General features: G+C 39.2%; 1 protein-coding gene across 6 annotated transcripts in view; it reads left to right on the top strand.

Annotated features, from left to right (window-relative positions):
- The window catches only part of VTI1A (vesicle transport through interaction with t-SNAREs 1A), a 357029-nt gene that overhangs the window by 230521 nt on the left and 111837 nt on the right, over positions 1 to 14671 (top strand). For 3 of the 6 annotated variants that reach the window (XM_038578804.1, XM_038578803.1, XM_038578807.1), the window contains one exon: positions 13350 to 13564. The exons of the other annotated variants lie outside the window; for them this stretch is intronic. Coding sequence is in view for 1 of the 3 variants with exons in the window: in XM_038578803.1 (XP_038434731.1) it covers positions 13350 to 13353 (4 nt within the window). In the remaining 2 variants the exon portion in view is untranslated. Of the gene's footprint in view, positions 1 to 13349; positions 13565 to 14671 lie in introns of those variants that run through there. 6 annotated transcript variants of the gene reach the window in all.

Raw genomic sequence — 14671 nt, forward strand, 5'->3', positions numbered from 1 at the left:
AAGACACTAGCTTTAATTGTTTGTTTCTCTCTTGCCAATTTTTGTTTCAACAAAACATTCCGTGATCTTGAGGCAAAAGGTGATTGGGAAGGCAATATTTTGATTTTAATGGCTATATCGATTTTTCTTTATTCAAGAATGATCAAAAGTATTTTCCTAGGTGTAATCAAATAGCATTTACACACAAATCGTTCTAGTGAAGCAGAAAGAGCCATATTAATTTACTGCATAGGAAATGGAATTTAAGCACAAACTTGCAGATCTTTTGCTCTTCTTCTGTTTTTTTTTTTTTAGTATGTTTAAAAAAGAATATTTGATTATATGTCCGCTCCCAACAGAGAAATGAGTGGGCTTAAATAGGTTTACTAGCTTATTTAGTTTATGGCTTTGTTTCATAACAAGAAATAAGATAGCTACTTGAAATTTTTTTTTATCTCTGTTGGTATATGTACATTTGTTTTCAGCTCTTTTTCTTTACCCTACAGAAAGGCATCAATAGCACATTCTGATTTTTATCTACTTTCGTTCTTTTTAAAGTAACATCTAGGACTGTGTATTCATACTTTAAAATAAGAAGATTCATTTGTTTTGGAATGGAAGCTTCCAGTTGCATCGTAGATTCATAAGTTAATATATTTAGCAAATAATGTCAGAGGAACCTTAAAGTTTGTCTCTATCACATTTTATTGCCAATAAGAACTGTCAGTATTTCTGTTCTCTAGAGCAGCCTTTTTTTATATATTCAAAAATGAAAACAAAAAGCAGAACCTGGCTGTGGCAAGTTTCCCTCGATGAGACAGTCACCCCAAGTCAGTGAACCACGCGGCTTATCAAACTTAGAATGATACCCCACTGTCTCCTCCAAACACTGTGTATTTGTCTCCCCACACAGAGCGTGCTTTACCCCAGTGTCTGGCTGCTGCCTTTCTGCATATGGAGCATTATCCCAGTTTTTGCTTACACTAGCAGAACACCACCACTGTGTTTATTGAAAACTATAGATGTAAATTCTTCGTGATGAAACCAAGACAGGAAGAAAGAATTCTAACTTCAAATTTTTTTTCAGTTTAATAACTTATTGTGTTAAGTTAGGACAACACAGAACTATTGCTTAGCAACACTGGATTAGGCAGAAAATAATTTAAGCTCCCAAATGAGAAACATTTGTAATAGAATATGCTCTAACACTTGCTTTACCACATGGCTTAACACCCTTTTGCTCACACATGGTTAAACACATGTTTGAACTGATGTTTTAACACCCGTCTCACACATCTTTATGTTCTTTGTTCACATATGCTTAAACACATGCTTTGACACCCTTCGTGCACTCATTGTTGAACACAGGCGGAGTATTGTCTTGGGTCTCGTTCTCTAGCAGTTCATTGGTTGGTGGCCAGCCAAAGACTGGTACCTGGTAAAGTAACAGCTCTTTCTGCTAGATGACCTCCACTCTGGGTTTCCTCAGTCTGTCTGAGAAGAGAATCCTCACGGAGGTGACCACCGCCATGGTCATTTGTGTCTACCGTTACCCCTGAGTCGTGGCTTTTCAGCAACGGGTGTATCATGTCGCAAAGTATTATTTTCCACCCTGGCCAGTCCACTTACATATTCTCAACCCCCCCGAGCTCCAAAGGTTTACTCACAGCCAGATGTAGAATTGAGGTGATTTTCCCCACCCACCCCCCCCTTTAGCCTTACTTGGTAATTTCAGTAGAGTTGAAAATGTACATACCAGAACGGGATATTTGTGTTGCAGAAATCTAAACATAAGTGGAAAAACTCTGGCCATGAGTCTGATGGTTTGAATTCTCTATCTTCTTTTTCCGTGTGGTATCTGCTATCACCCTAGACAAGGTGACTGTCTCCTTTTCACTCCAACCACCTAAACCTTCCATTGGTGGATTCAGAAAAGGTTGGCTTGTTTTCCTAAATTTCTCGGACTTGCTCTGTGACAGTAGTTTAGAGTGATGTTTCAGAGCCAGACTGCTCAGGTTGGAGTCAAGCTTAGGTTTCTTCATTTGTAAAATGGGAAGAATGGTGGAACAGACCTTACTGAATTGTTATAAAGATTAAGTGACACAACACTTATAAATCACTTATACAGTATCTACCACATAGTAAGTGCTCAAGAACAGTAGATCTTAATTCAAGTAGAATACAATAGTGACAGTAGCCTATATTTAAACAGCATGCTAGAGTATATAAAATATCTTTTAGCCACATATTTTAGATTCTTCTCAGAACACTATAAGGTAAAACATTCTCCCCAGTTCACAGGTAGGCAAACTAAGACATATACATCATCATACCTCTGCCAAAAATCTCATAGCTAGTAAGTAGCGAGGTTAGATGTTGAATGCTGATCTGCTGACAGCTAAGTCAGTGTTTTTCCTATCGTGTTACAAGGCTAAGTTCTGTATGATGTACAAATAAGTACCGGAAATAGCCCTTCCCATCAAAGAGCTTACAGAAGAGGAAATATACTGACAAATGAGAAATAGCTTCCATTTATTAAGAGAGAACTATAAGCCAGCCATATACAATGTACTCTATAATAAATCATCCTCTCCTGATCTTTACAACTGATTTGACAGGGGAAGAAACTGAGGCCTAAAAAAGCATAATTAACTCACCTGGAGTCAAAGAACTAATAAGTAGCAGAACTAGAATTTGAACACAAGCTGTTTCCAGATAAAATCCATACTTTTAACCATTACTCATACTGGCTCTCAACCAACAACAATAAATGAATCCATAGACAAACAACAGCTATTGTAGAAGTCAGCTTTGGTTGAAGTAAATTCCTCCCCTAATCATTCCTGATTATGCTGCTGTGTGATTATTTGGGTTGGTTTTTTTTTTTTTTTTTTTCATTTTTAACATTATTATACGGTGGATAAATAGCAAGAAATAAAAGTTATGGCTATTGTTTGAGAGCATTTGTAAACTGAATCCACAGTTCTTCTATACCAGCACCATAATGACATTCAGGACTATAAAATGTGCTGCCCAGCTAAATTTTCATGGAAATTTTCTTTTATGTGTAACCTGTGCTCACAATTATCTGAATATAAGAATCAATTAAATTCTGTGACTTTCAGGTCCCAAAGAGTGCTAAATGGATGCTAAATTAAATTATTTGAAAATAAATTCTACTTCATTGACTGTATCCTAAAGGTCGATATTAAGGAAACCATATAAACCCTTGAGTTTGGTGAGTCAGAAAGGCATTTTTCATTATTGTACATTAATAACTCAAGCTATCTTCATAGCTGGCTTTAAAGATAACTTAAAGGTGACTGGAATCCTTGAACTAACTTTCCATGTTAAATTGGTTTGGACCCAGATGCAGAGACTAATAATCAGACTATTTAAACACAGAACAAAATCAGCCAGGAATAGCAACCCTTGGATGCCTGACTTGAAGATGAAGCAGGAATTAGTGATTACTTTGAATGGCTGGAAGATCCCAGAGGAAAATTTGGGGGACTCTTCATTCCATTTTGCCCTGAACACGGAATTCTTAGTACAAAAATACCTGGCAACATCAAAATACAGGTGCAGATTTGGAATATGTAAAGCCTCACTTTGGTTTCTTTGTATTTTAACTACATTTCACTATGTTGAGGTTCAGGATCAAATACTTGCATTTTAATGTAGCATTTGCCAGATTTCCAAACCGCTGAGCACAAAATCCTCAGGCTTCATTTCTTTGCTTGCCTGGAAATCTAGGTAGCATTGAGCCAAAAGTTAGAAGTTATGAAGTGAGATTATACTTGATTGGGAACAAAAAAAGTCCTATGTCCAGAAATGCAGATGTGCACAGCAGTCCTAGGGGAATGTTGGTATTTGATCTCCAAGTCTTAAAGGTTCATGTTCCCAAGGTTAAGAGATGCAGAGAGCCAACTTTTATTTGTAACTAATGCTGAAATTACTCTGGAGATTCAAGAAATATTACATTACAAATCACTCAGCTTTGGAAGTCCTATAGCTAGTGAGTTACAAATATCACTGTGTGAGAGAAAGGGGCAATAAGTGAAGGACATCATTCATAAACTTAATTTATACTATTGCAGCATGATCATGCGTATGCTGTATGAGGGTTTTCATTCCACTGAGAAAAGGAAACGAGAGCATTAGAAGTCCATGAGTCAAGACCCCAACTAAAAGAACCAGGAAGTAAAGACCTCCTTGTGTAGGGGAATTGGGATGGGGGTAGGGATACAATAGTCAACTCGAGCTGCAATCTCTTCCTTCTTTTTCTGATAGATCTAACTTCATGAGCTGGCGGCAAGTCCCATATTTATTGAGCAAGCAAGGCTCCCATTTTAGTGAGAGTTAAAACCTAGGTATTCACAAAATAATATCCTTCAACTAACAGGGTGCCTATGGCCATCTATGAAAAAGATACACATAGCAGACATTTCACCTCAAGGGGGGATCTTTAGTGGAACCAAATCTAATATTAAATCATGAATAGTTAGAGGCATTCGGGTGTCACACACCTGCCTTATTTTTTTTTATAGACTTAATAAACCATATTCCTAAAACAGGTACTTTCTACTCTGGTATTAATTAATTGGACTTCCTTTTTGGCTAGACACTTTTTAAATTTTTATAGTTTTTTTAAGTAAGCTCTACACTCAACGTAGGACTTGAACTCATGGCCCCGAAATCATGAATCACATGCCCTACTAACTGAACCAGCCAGACAGCCCTAGAACTTTATTTTAAACTAAACAGTGATCTGATGTTCTTTTTTTTTTTTAAGTCAATGGCTTTGTTTCCAACAACAAAGAGAAAAGTGATAAAACTGTGTCTTAATTAAAGGAGTAAGCTATTCTAGATAAAATTTACCTTTTATAACTTTCTCACCAATATCTGCCACTAATGTGTTTGTTTTCATTGTGAGGTTAATCTGTCTCTGCTATGAAATGTTTTCTTTAAGAATTAAATCTATTATATCATCAGACTTTGGGAGGGTTTTTAACGTGATCAGAATGCGTGATCTTAAAAAGATCGCCAGAATTTGTAATATGGTGCATAATGTTTAATTAACGTACAATATATAATTGCAAATAGACTTGAAGTGGACACTATAAAAGTAAAATATAGGAAAATGAAATGAAACACATATCTTTTATATCACACTAATAAATTCAAATTCAGGTTGTGGCATTTGAACATTAGCTACTTCACTCATCCTCACTAATGATATTTTCAGATCTTAGATTTTAAGAGATGCACTGTGGAGTGTAGAAATAATCGTTATTTAGGTAGCTGAAAATAGCTTGCCAAAATTGATAATGGAAGTTATTCAAGATGTTCTGTCAAAATCCTTTCCAATTAGTGTTGAGGTCTTGAAGGGCCAGACTTAGCTTTTTATTAATATGTTCAGTTTATTAATGTATTTTTTGATATATGCATAGTGTGACTATCTACTACATCTCATGATATTGCATAATTATGGTGCCTTTAATTTGTTGTACCCCAGTCTGTTCTTCCATCTTATTTAAAATTCAGAATTACTTCATAGTTTCATAACTAATAACTCATTAGGAAGCCTTGCAGTGTACCTGAGGTTACCTCTAAGGCAATCCATATTTAACAATAAACCAGAGAAATATCTAACTGCTTGACTGTCATTGACCAGTTTAAATATTTAAAGTTATCATTTGACCCTTTGTCTAACCACTTATAGAAAATGAAATAAAGGTTGTGTATGAATCGAGGGAAGGAGAAGTCCTTTCAAATAAATGAAGAAGCTAGTTGTGCTGTCAGTAATCAAATACTTAGATAATATTTATATATATATGACCCCATGCTGACAATATATTTTTTTAAGGTAAAGGACCCAGTTTTTCTTTCCCTTTTTTCTTATTTTTCAATAAGACATAGAAATTTAAGCACGACATTCTTTAGTGACCAAATTCAGGTTGGTTTTAATTATCATAACAATATTATATGCCTGTTTTCTCTATTTTATCTTAAAAGATCGCTTTTGGCTCATTTCTGTCTTTAAATGACAGGAAGTCAAGACCATTGCTTCTAATGCCTTGCTTTCTGTGCCCAGAGAAGTGAACATAGTTAACAATTACAGGTTCAACTCCTTTATCACTGAGGGGTCTCTTACATATATCATTTCAGCTTTATCTTACTGTCTAATAAGGAGCTGAATAATGTTACAGTTAGTCCAGCACAATGCTATGGCTATAGAGATGTGATTTAACCAATATTTATTTAGTATCTACAAGATAAAAATAGGGGGGCTTGGGTGGCTCAGTCAGTTAAGCATCCAACTCTTGATTTCAGCTCAGGTTATGATCTCAGTGTCGTGGGATCAAGCCCTGCATCCGGCTCTGCTCTCAGCAGGAGTCTACTTGAGATTCTTGCTCTCCCTCTGCCCTTCTTGCCCACCATCTCTCATCCCCCTTGCCAAATAAACAAACAAATCTTTTTTAAAAATGAAAATAAAATAGTGTTACGTTCAGTAGAGAGACAAACATGGGATGATGCTGAAGATGCCCCATGTGAGACTGTGCGATAATTGGGGTCTATTTTTAGATGCTGTATTGGTTAAGAGTCTTAGATTCAGAAGGATAGAATCATCTATCTAATTTAAACAGAAAGAGATTTGCTAAAATAGCTTATAAACTCTTTGGGAAAACCAGTGAAGCTTTTTGAAGCAACAGCAGAAGAGTCAACCCAACCGTCCAAGAGAGCTCACTGCAGTGATCTTCCACCACATGGCATCTTCGATGCAGGAATTAGACTCTGTAGTCTCTGCCAAAACTGTCCCACAAAAAACCAAATGCAGTCCCCTCCCCTGTGTGCATGAATGTGCATGCACATGAACACGTGCACACACACACACACACACACACACACACACACTCTGTCTCACCACAGGTACCCATCTCCTCCCATGCAACTGCCTCATATTGCTCACATCTACTTTCCAAATTTTGCACCATCTGCCTCATAAAACCAGAACCACATCTGGAGCCTGGTTGCAAGAGAATCTCACAAATATAGTTCTCAACTTTCTAGCCTTTGCAGTCAAAGAGAGCTGCTAAAAGGGATCCACGTCTCTATAGAATGAGCCAATGTGCAGTTACCACACACCTCATCCCCCAAGGGATGCTGTGAAGTAGTGATTCCCAAATTGTGTTTCAAGGAACCCTAAAATTTGGCCCACCCATCTTAAGGTTGCCAAGGAAGAAGAGACCAAGCAGGCAGGGCTTCATCTGGAACAGCTCCACGTTAATCTGGTTATCTTTGAGTAAGTCTGTAGTTTGTTTGCAAAAAGTTCTCTCATTTTTTGTGTTTGTTTCCTTAAAGCTTCAAACTGCTGCTAACCTGCATCTATGCCTCTATCCTCTACCTACTACCTTCCAAGTATAGGCCAGTATTTCTTTCCAGAGCAAATTAGTTAGTTAGGGAAAGTGTGCTAACAGGCCCATTCATATTAGGGTTTTTAATGTGAAGTCACCACCTCCTGAGAATATTCCTTTGAGTTGTTTCAAAGCTTTTCCAACATCTTCTCAGAAAACCTCAGCGGTGGAGGGCTACCCAGTCATTATAGCCATAGGGATGAAGGGACTGGACACATTTAATTACTCTTCAGCTACTTTATTTCATTTAACTTCAAAAATAAAATTAGCAGTAGCAGAAGACAGTGGTTACATGAGGTTAAATTAATCAATGTGTGCTAATTAAATAACTGGTGTGCCTATGCCATCAGTGCCTGTTTCAGATGGCGGAGAGCTCTTAGTAAGTCTCTCCTACTTCAGTCTCTGTACTTTCAGTGTTTTGCCCTGCAGACTAAATTGAAAGGAAACAATCTCTAAATTAAGAAGACAGATAAAGCTGTTACCTCCATATATATCAGTCACCAGGAAAAGATTTTGGTTGGAAGCTTCACCACTGCAGTTCCTCTAGAATATCTGCCAGCACCCCGTGTATGGCAGCGTGTGAACCACAACTGATCCATGTGCTGAGGAAACCTGGGCTTTAGTTGCCAATCCACTGCTGTACCATCTTTCATGTGCTTCATGCATCTGTATCCCGAAACAGACCAGCAGCCCAACGTTGCTCTAAATACTAGAAATTTTCTTCATGTCCACAAGGCCATTTGTCAGGTTGCTCCCACTTGCTTAAAATAGGCTTCAGACTATTTCAGTTTTGTATAGTTTCCTTATACCTAAAAAAAAGGTGAATTAGCTGAACTGTTCATAATTTTTAAATTCTTAAAAATGTAATTGCATATTTTTTGTTGACTATCTTGAAGCTTCAGAAAGGTGTAGAGAATAAAATAAAATTCTCTATAACCTCATCATCAATTGAACCATTGTTAACACTTTCATACCTGTTTCTTCCTGCCTTTTTTTTTCTAGGCATATTTTACATAGAGACAATTAAATATTTCATTGACATTTGCAGGTTTAGAAACCTACCTATGACTTACTGTGGATAAAAAATTTAAAGTCATTGCCCTAAGTTGGCAGATGATGTATTTTAACATAAAGAATATAGAATCTGTCAGAATTATTTTTTTGAGTTTCACTTATAAACTGTAAAAGTCTCTTTGGTTCATGAAATTGCCTTGTAGTGCTTTTTTCTACCTTCAGCTATAAAGCATCAAACCAAAATTAGCAAGCTACAATCCTTGTAGCACTTTATTAAGTCTAAATCTGTAATCCACTTTTTCATCCCTGTTCCTGGTGAAGTTTATTTAGGTAAACGATTGATAACATTCTTCACGCCAAAGAAAGTTCTTTCTTTCTTTTCTGTTAGACACTACTATCTTGATAACATTCAAAAAGTTAAACATGAAGAATCATGGTTTCTCTCTCCTATAAATGGACTCACCCCGCCACTGTATTAGCCAGATTTATTAAATATGTAATCTCACATGCAAAACAGAGTAAGACTGTAGTGTATGCAGGGTATGTGTATTAGTATGGGTTTGTTGAAATGCACAAGAACCCAGAAACATTTGTATTTTGAAAAAGACTGGGCTTCCACCATGCACAGTTGCAGAGTTCTCATAGTTTATACATGGGCATATTTAGATAAGTGGAGTAACAAGGCTATGTAAACAAGTTACATTGATTATGAGAGCAGGTGTAAGTTTGGGAATATTTGTGTTCTTCAAGTATGGCCCCATGTATCCCTTACATAGGGGACTGTTTTCCTAGAAGTGGTAAAAGTGGAAACACTCGTCTGTAATGTTTGATGCCATGCTAGCTACATCTTCCAGAAGATCCTTTGTTTGGGCTGTTCTTATTAGAGATATTTCAAAAGGGAGGTGTTCTGCATACTAATAGAAGCATTACACAGTACTTACAACAAAGAGAGTCACTGAATATTCCAAATAATAATAAAAATTTCTGATGACGTGACATTTTTCAAATATTTCCACCTTCTGTGATTTAGTCTCTGATGGCCGAATACGCCAGTAAGCGCTACTCATCACACCTCTACAGAAATCATGCTGTACACATATCTATTTTGTAGGCTTTTCCACTTAGTCATTTCCCCTTAACATAAACCATTTTCCTAGCAAGTTTGTTCTGTCTCCATGGTCGCCAGTGGCTTTCTAGACCACCAGCTTACTGGCCCTCAGATTTCTGTAGTAAATTTTCTTAGGGATTAGCCTGGGACGGTGAGGTGATGAGAGGGACCTCTGTTCATCCTCCTCTTCTGTCGTTTCCATTGTGTTCCTGACTGGACCACCTTCTCTCCAGCACATTTTCTCCCTTACCCCACTCACCTTCCTCCTTTTAAATTCCTATTATTCTGTCTTTGTCCCCTTTAATTACCAATTCTTCCCAATAATGAGTTCCTTTTGGAGGGCCTCCTCTTCTGTCAGCATCTGCTTGCTTTGCTGACAGATACCTCAGTACAAAAAGTTGGAGCCTGACATTTTCATGGATAAAGAGTTTATGGATGAAGACTTCTGCCCTAGTTTCCAGTGCCCCTAACAGTGTCTGTCTTCAGACAGAACTGTGCCCTTGGTGCCTTGGACAGACTCTGTTTTCCATCTATGTTCTTCCCAGCTACCCTGCCCTCTCCTCACCTGCATTCCAGCCAGACTGAACTCCCCCTGCCAATCCTCCTGCCTAGACATTTACCCTCCATCTCCCTCATCAAAACCCTACCCATCTTTCAGAGTCATGTCTCCATGCTCTGTCCTCCAAGAGAGGAGACCACATGCTCTGGATCCCTCCAACAAGATGGGCTCCATGGTGCTTTGATTGTACTGCTCCTGTTGGTGTATCTAGCATGCCTGTATCTTCTTGATGTCAGTACCTGTTTCATCCACCCTACTACATTGTAAGCTCCTTGAGAGCAAGGAACATGTCTCTCATATTTGACTCTTGAGAGCATTGGACACAGTTCCCTTGCACCTTGAAGGTTGCTTGTTAACCGTTGGCCCATGAGAATTTTAAACTTCTGATTTGAAGCCATTGACTCTCCCCCAGTTAATGTCCTTACATTTTATTTATTTAGTGATACTGCAGAGTAAGTTTAAAAGTTGTGATGGCTTATATGAAAGAACAAAAATGGCCTGTCTTGGTTATATCTTCAAGTAAGGCCCAAAGAGAAGTCAGTACCATGTAGAAATTTACTCTGAGCTCATGCCATTGCCTGCTGATTTTTTTCCAGACTAGTCACATAACTTACCAGAAGACTCTTGAGCCATATGCCTTTGCTCTGATTTCCAGAGTCTTCCTCAGCTTTGTTAGTCAGTCTACCTTGTTGTTCTTTTGTGTGTATGAGCATGGGGACCTTGGCTTTTGGAATAATATTACATTGCAAATCAAATTCTGCCTCAAAAGAATTTTTCTTCCACAATTTTCTGCATTTCTGAACAGGTTACAAAATGTCACAATTCAGTAGGGCCAATTATTAGGTTTTCATTTAATGGGCAGTTTTAATGTTCTCAGAGAATCTGAATAGTAATAGCATTTTAAACTCCTGCATTCCATTTAAGGACTCACAACCAGTTCTCTCTTTGAGCACACCTAGTTATATTTTTGGGTATCATTTAAATTCAGGCTCTAAATCTGTAGGAAAAATCAATGAGTTAATGAATAGCCTCATTTTTAAAACTTTTCAAATATTTTATCCTAATTATAAGGCATATCTAGTGACATTAATTTGACGAAATCCCAAATCATCAGATTGTGCAGAATAGCCCTTACGATGGAGTCATTTGGAGTATTTTCAGGTTAACAAATGTACTGTTTCTTAGGGCCAGACCATGGCTTTGCTTACTCTGAGAAAAACTTTCTACGGTTAAGGTCAGTGTAGGCTAGACTTCATGCATTGTTTTCATAGTTATGTTTGTTCACCATTTAGCCTATTAGATGAAAAGCATTGCTGCTACTAATAAAATCACCCCTGACATTTTCACAGCAAACTCTTATTGGCTAATCACTCCCATGTGCCCTGTCCGCAGGCGTGGGGAGCTTCACAGTTGCTCTCAGGTCATACAGTGAGTAAGCAGAACCAGAGCTGGCCAAGCCCAAGCCCAGTGACCTTCCAGACACCACGGGTGTGTGTTCGTGTAAACCACTTGAATTCTGGGGAGGACAGGATGGAAAATAAGCCAACAAAGTGATGACTGTTGAGTCGCCAGCAGCTCATACATAGACTGTCCTCTGGAACAACAGAAGATGAGTTTCCCAAACACACTGAAGCTACAGCTTGAGAGAAACCCACAGAGCAGGCACCATCTCAGCCTGCCCCAGAATCCATTTGCCTCCGTGAGGTTCTCTGTTTTAATCTTTGTCTCTCTTTATCCTAATCAATTCTGTATCCATTCTTCAGCTGAAGATAGCTAGTACTTAGTCTCAGGGAGGTAGAAAACACTTAGAAGCATTGCTTGCTCAAGCCTCATGGCCATTCAAGGAGAAATCTGAAGCCCCTTACTACTCCTTCAATATTTGGACAAGGGACCAAATTAGTCCTCCAACCTGGATCCCCTGGCTCTGCTTTTTTGCTCATGCCTCATAAGCTGCTATACCTACTTCAGGTACATCATGCCTGAGTGTCTTCACTCACCCTCCCTCACCAGGCAGAAAGTTGTAGGTGTCACATTATATTGGTCTGGCCACTCGGTAACTAGAAGTTTATTCTTGCATTTCTCCCCTCCCTGGACCAGTATAGAAGCAAAGTGGAGGCCTTTCATGTATTCTTGGCCAAAGCTCATGACTGTGGAATACAAAAATTAAAGTCTTCCTGGGAATGCTTACCTTCTTAAAGAGATTTCTCTGCTGGACACACAGTAGGACTTAATAATTACCTGTCAACTAAATGATATAATCCTGCTACGTTATATAAAACATTGTATCACAAACACATAGACAGTATCAATGACATAAATCCAATTAAATATATCACCCAGAGAGAAAGAAAGGGAAAAAATAAATATTGAGGAAGGGGTTCATGTGAAACTGAGTAGAAAGTCATTTCCCTTCCCAAAGAAGCTGTACTCAGCACAACATGGGACCCATTAGGGAAAACCTCACACAGGACAGATTTGTCCACCTTGGATTTCCACTTGTGTTTCAATTCCACTACGTCCTCCCCCAAACACAAACTGATTTGTTTCTGTCACAGATGGAGTCTGGTGCAGGTCCAAGGCATTTTGATGACATAACATCTCATTGCATTGTGTGCAGATTTAATGAATTCAGACCATCAGGACGTGTGCTCTCCTGTTGTTTTTAAATTCGGGGTGACATGTTGAGCACCTTTAAAATTCAATGGAACAAGTGCCACAGCTACCATGAGGAGGCCTCTGAAACCAGCCTCACGTGCAAGGGACACATTCCACTGACCTCTCCCATCTTCTGTTCCTGATCTAGGGCCCCAGTCCTAGCTCTAGGGAGCTCCTTCTCCTGTTTCCATGCCTACTTGAGACTGCCTGCAGTGGCCCCCACTACCCATCCCATTCTGAACCCCCTGAGATTGCATGTTGGGTCATGGTCCACATGGGTGACTCCTTCCTCCCTTCGTGCCTGTGTTGCCTGACCACTGTGCTGCCAGGCTCGCCGGCCTAGCAGAGGACTAGTCTTAAGACCTACAGTACCATCCCTTATTGCTGAAACCTCTTAGGAATATCGAAGCCAGGGCTTTTCCTCTCGGTTTCCAAACCAAAGCGCTTTGCGTATGATTTCTTAATCATCATTATCCTCCTGATTACTGTTGTCATCGTAACTGTCATCTATTGTAAGAACACTTACGTGCTAAGTGCTGCATAACCATTAATAATTTCATCTCATTTAACACTCCGAGCAAACCTATAAGGGAGGCATTATTATTTTCTTTTACAGATGAGAAAACTGAGGCTTAGAAAGTTCAGTAACTTGCTCAAAGTCACACAGCTATCAAGTCTCAGCCAGGACTGCAGCTTCTCCTGTCCTTCAGCCTTAAGAGCTCAGCTCTCCTTGCCCGAAACCTGATACCTGCTGGGTTCTCATCACGCAGTCAGCCTCCAAGGAACATAAGTAATGTATGTGGTTGAACTAAAATGTCTGCTTAAAAATCAGACTTTGCTTCTATTCATACTTTCCATGTAGATCACCACTAATGTTTTCACTCAATAACTGGAGAATCAGTGTTTGAAGAAAGTATAAGGCTCATGTTTCCCATCTCCTCTCACCCTATATGAGGGGAAAGTGCCATAGTGGCCCCAAACTACTCACATACATGTGCTGAGGTTGGCCTATGAAATAATTTCCTTAAGGCACATGGAGATTGCTACCCTAAGACGGCAGACAGAATAGCAGAATGGCCAAAGAGGTCTTTGGTGCTCTCCAGCCCAGCTACTTCCTCCCATTTTTCCCTCCCCAGCACCATGGTCCCCTCTGGTGTCCTGAATCTCCCCCTGCAACCCCTGCCAGGACAGCCATGTCCCAGAAAGGCATTCCCCAGTGAAAACTCTCAGCCTAGGAGACACAGTGATCTCCGCTACTGGAAAAAGCAGTCTTAATATGCTGCAATTGAGTTTTGGGGCATAGCTGAGTTTTATAAGAGGAGTAGAAATGGAGATGGGTAAAATGATGAACTCTCTAGAACTTTATCTCTGCTCAGACTAGACCATTGTTTTCCAGGCTGTGTTGGATTTTTGCTCAAATACCCTCTTCACCACTCTGTGCCTTTCCTCTGGCTTCATCTTGCTTCAGAGCACATAGCACATATACCTAGAATCATATTATAGGGCAAGCCCGGGTGGCTCAGCGGTTTAGTACCACCTTCGGCGAGGGCCTGATCCTGGAGACCCCGGATTGAGTCCCACATCGGGCTCCCGGCATGGAGCCTGCTTCTCCCTCTGCCTATGTCTCTGCCTCTCTCTCTCTCTCTCTCTCTCTCTCTCTCTCTTCTCTCTCTCTGATGAATAAATAAATAAAATCTTTAAAAAAAAAGAATCATATTATATACTTGTTGGTTTATTGCCATCTCCCCCTGTAGTGTATAAACCCCATGACAGCAGGAACCTAGTTTTGTTTGCTGCTGTCAACCCATCATATGCAGAAGGCTTGGCACATAGTAGGTACTTAATAAATATTTATCAAGTGAAAAGATCAACTACTATGCCTCTCCTGAGAGAGACAACTTTTACTTTACCCCTTTTTTATCTAAAAGAACAAATTGA

The sequence above is a fragment of the Canis lupus genome, chromosome 28, assembly GCF_011100685.1.
Source record: "Canis lupus familiaris isolate Mischka breed German Shepherd chromosome 28, alternate assembly UU_Cfam_GSD_1.0, whole genome shotgun sequence".
NCBI lineage: Eukaryota > Metazoa > Chordata > Mammalia > Carnivora > Canidae > Canis > Canis lupus.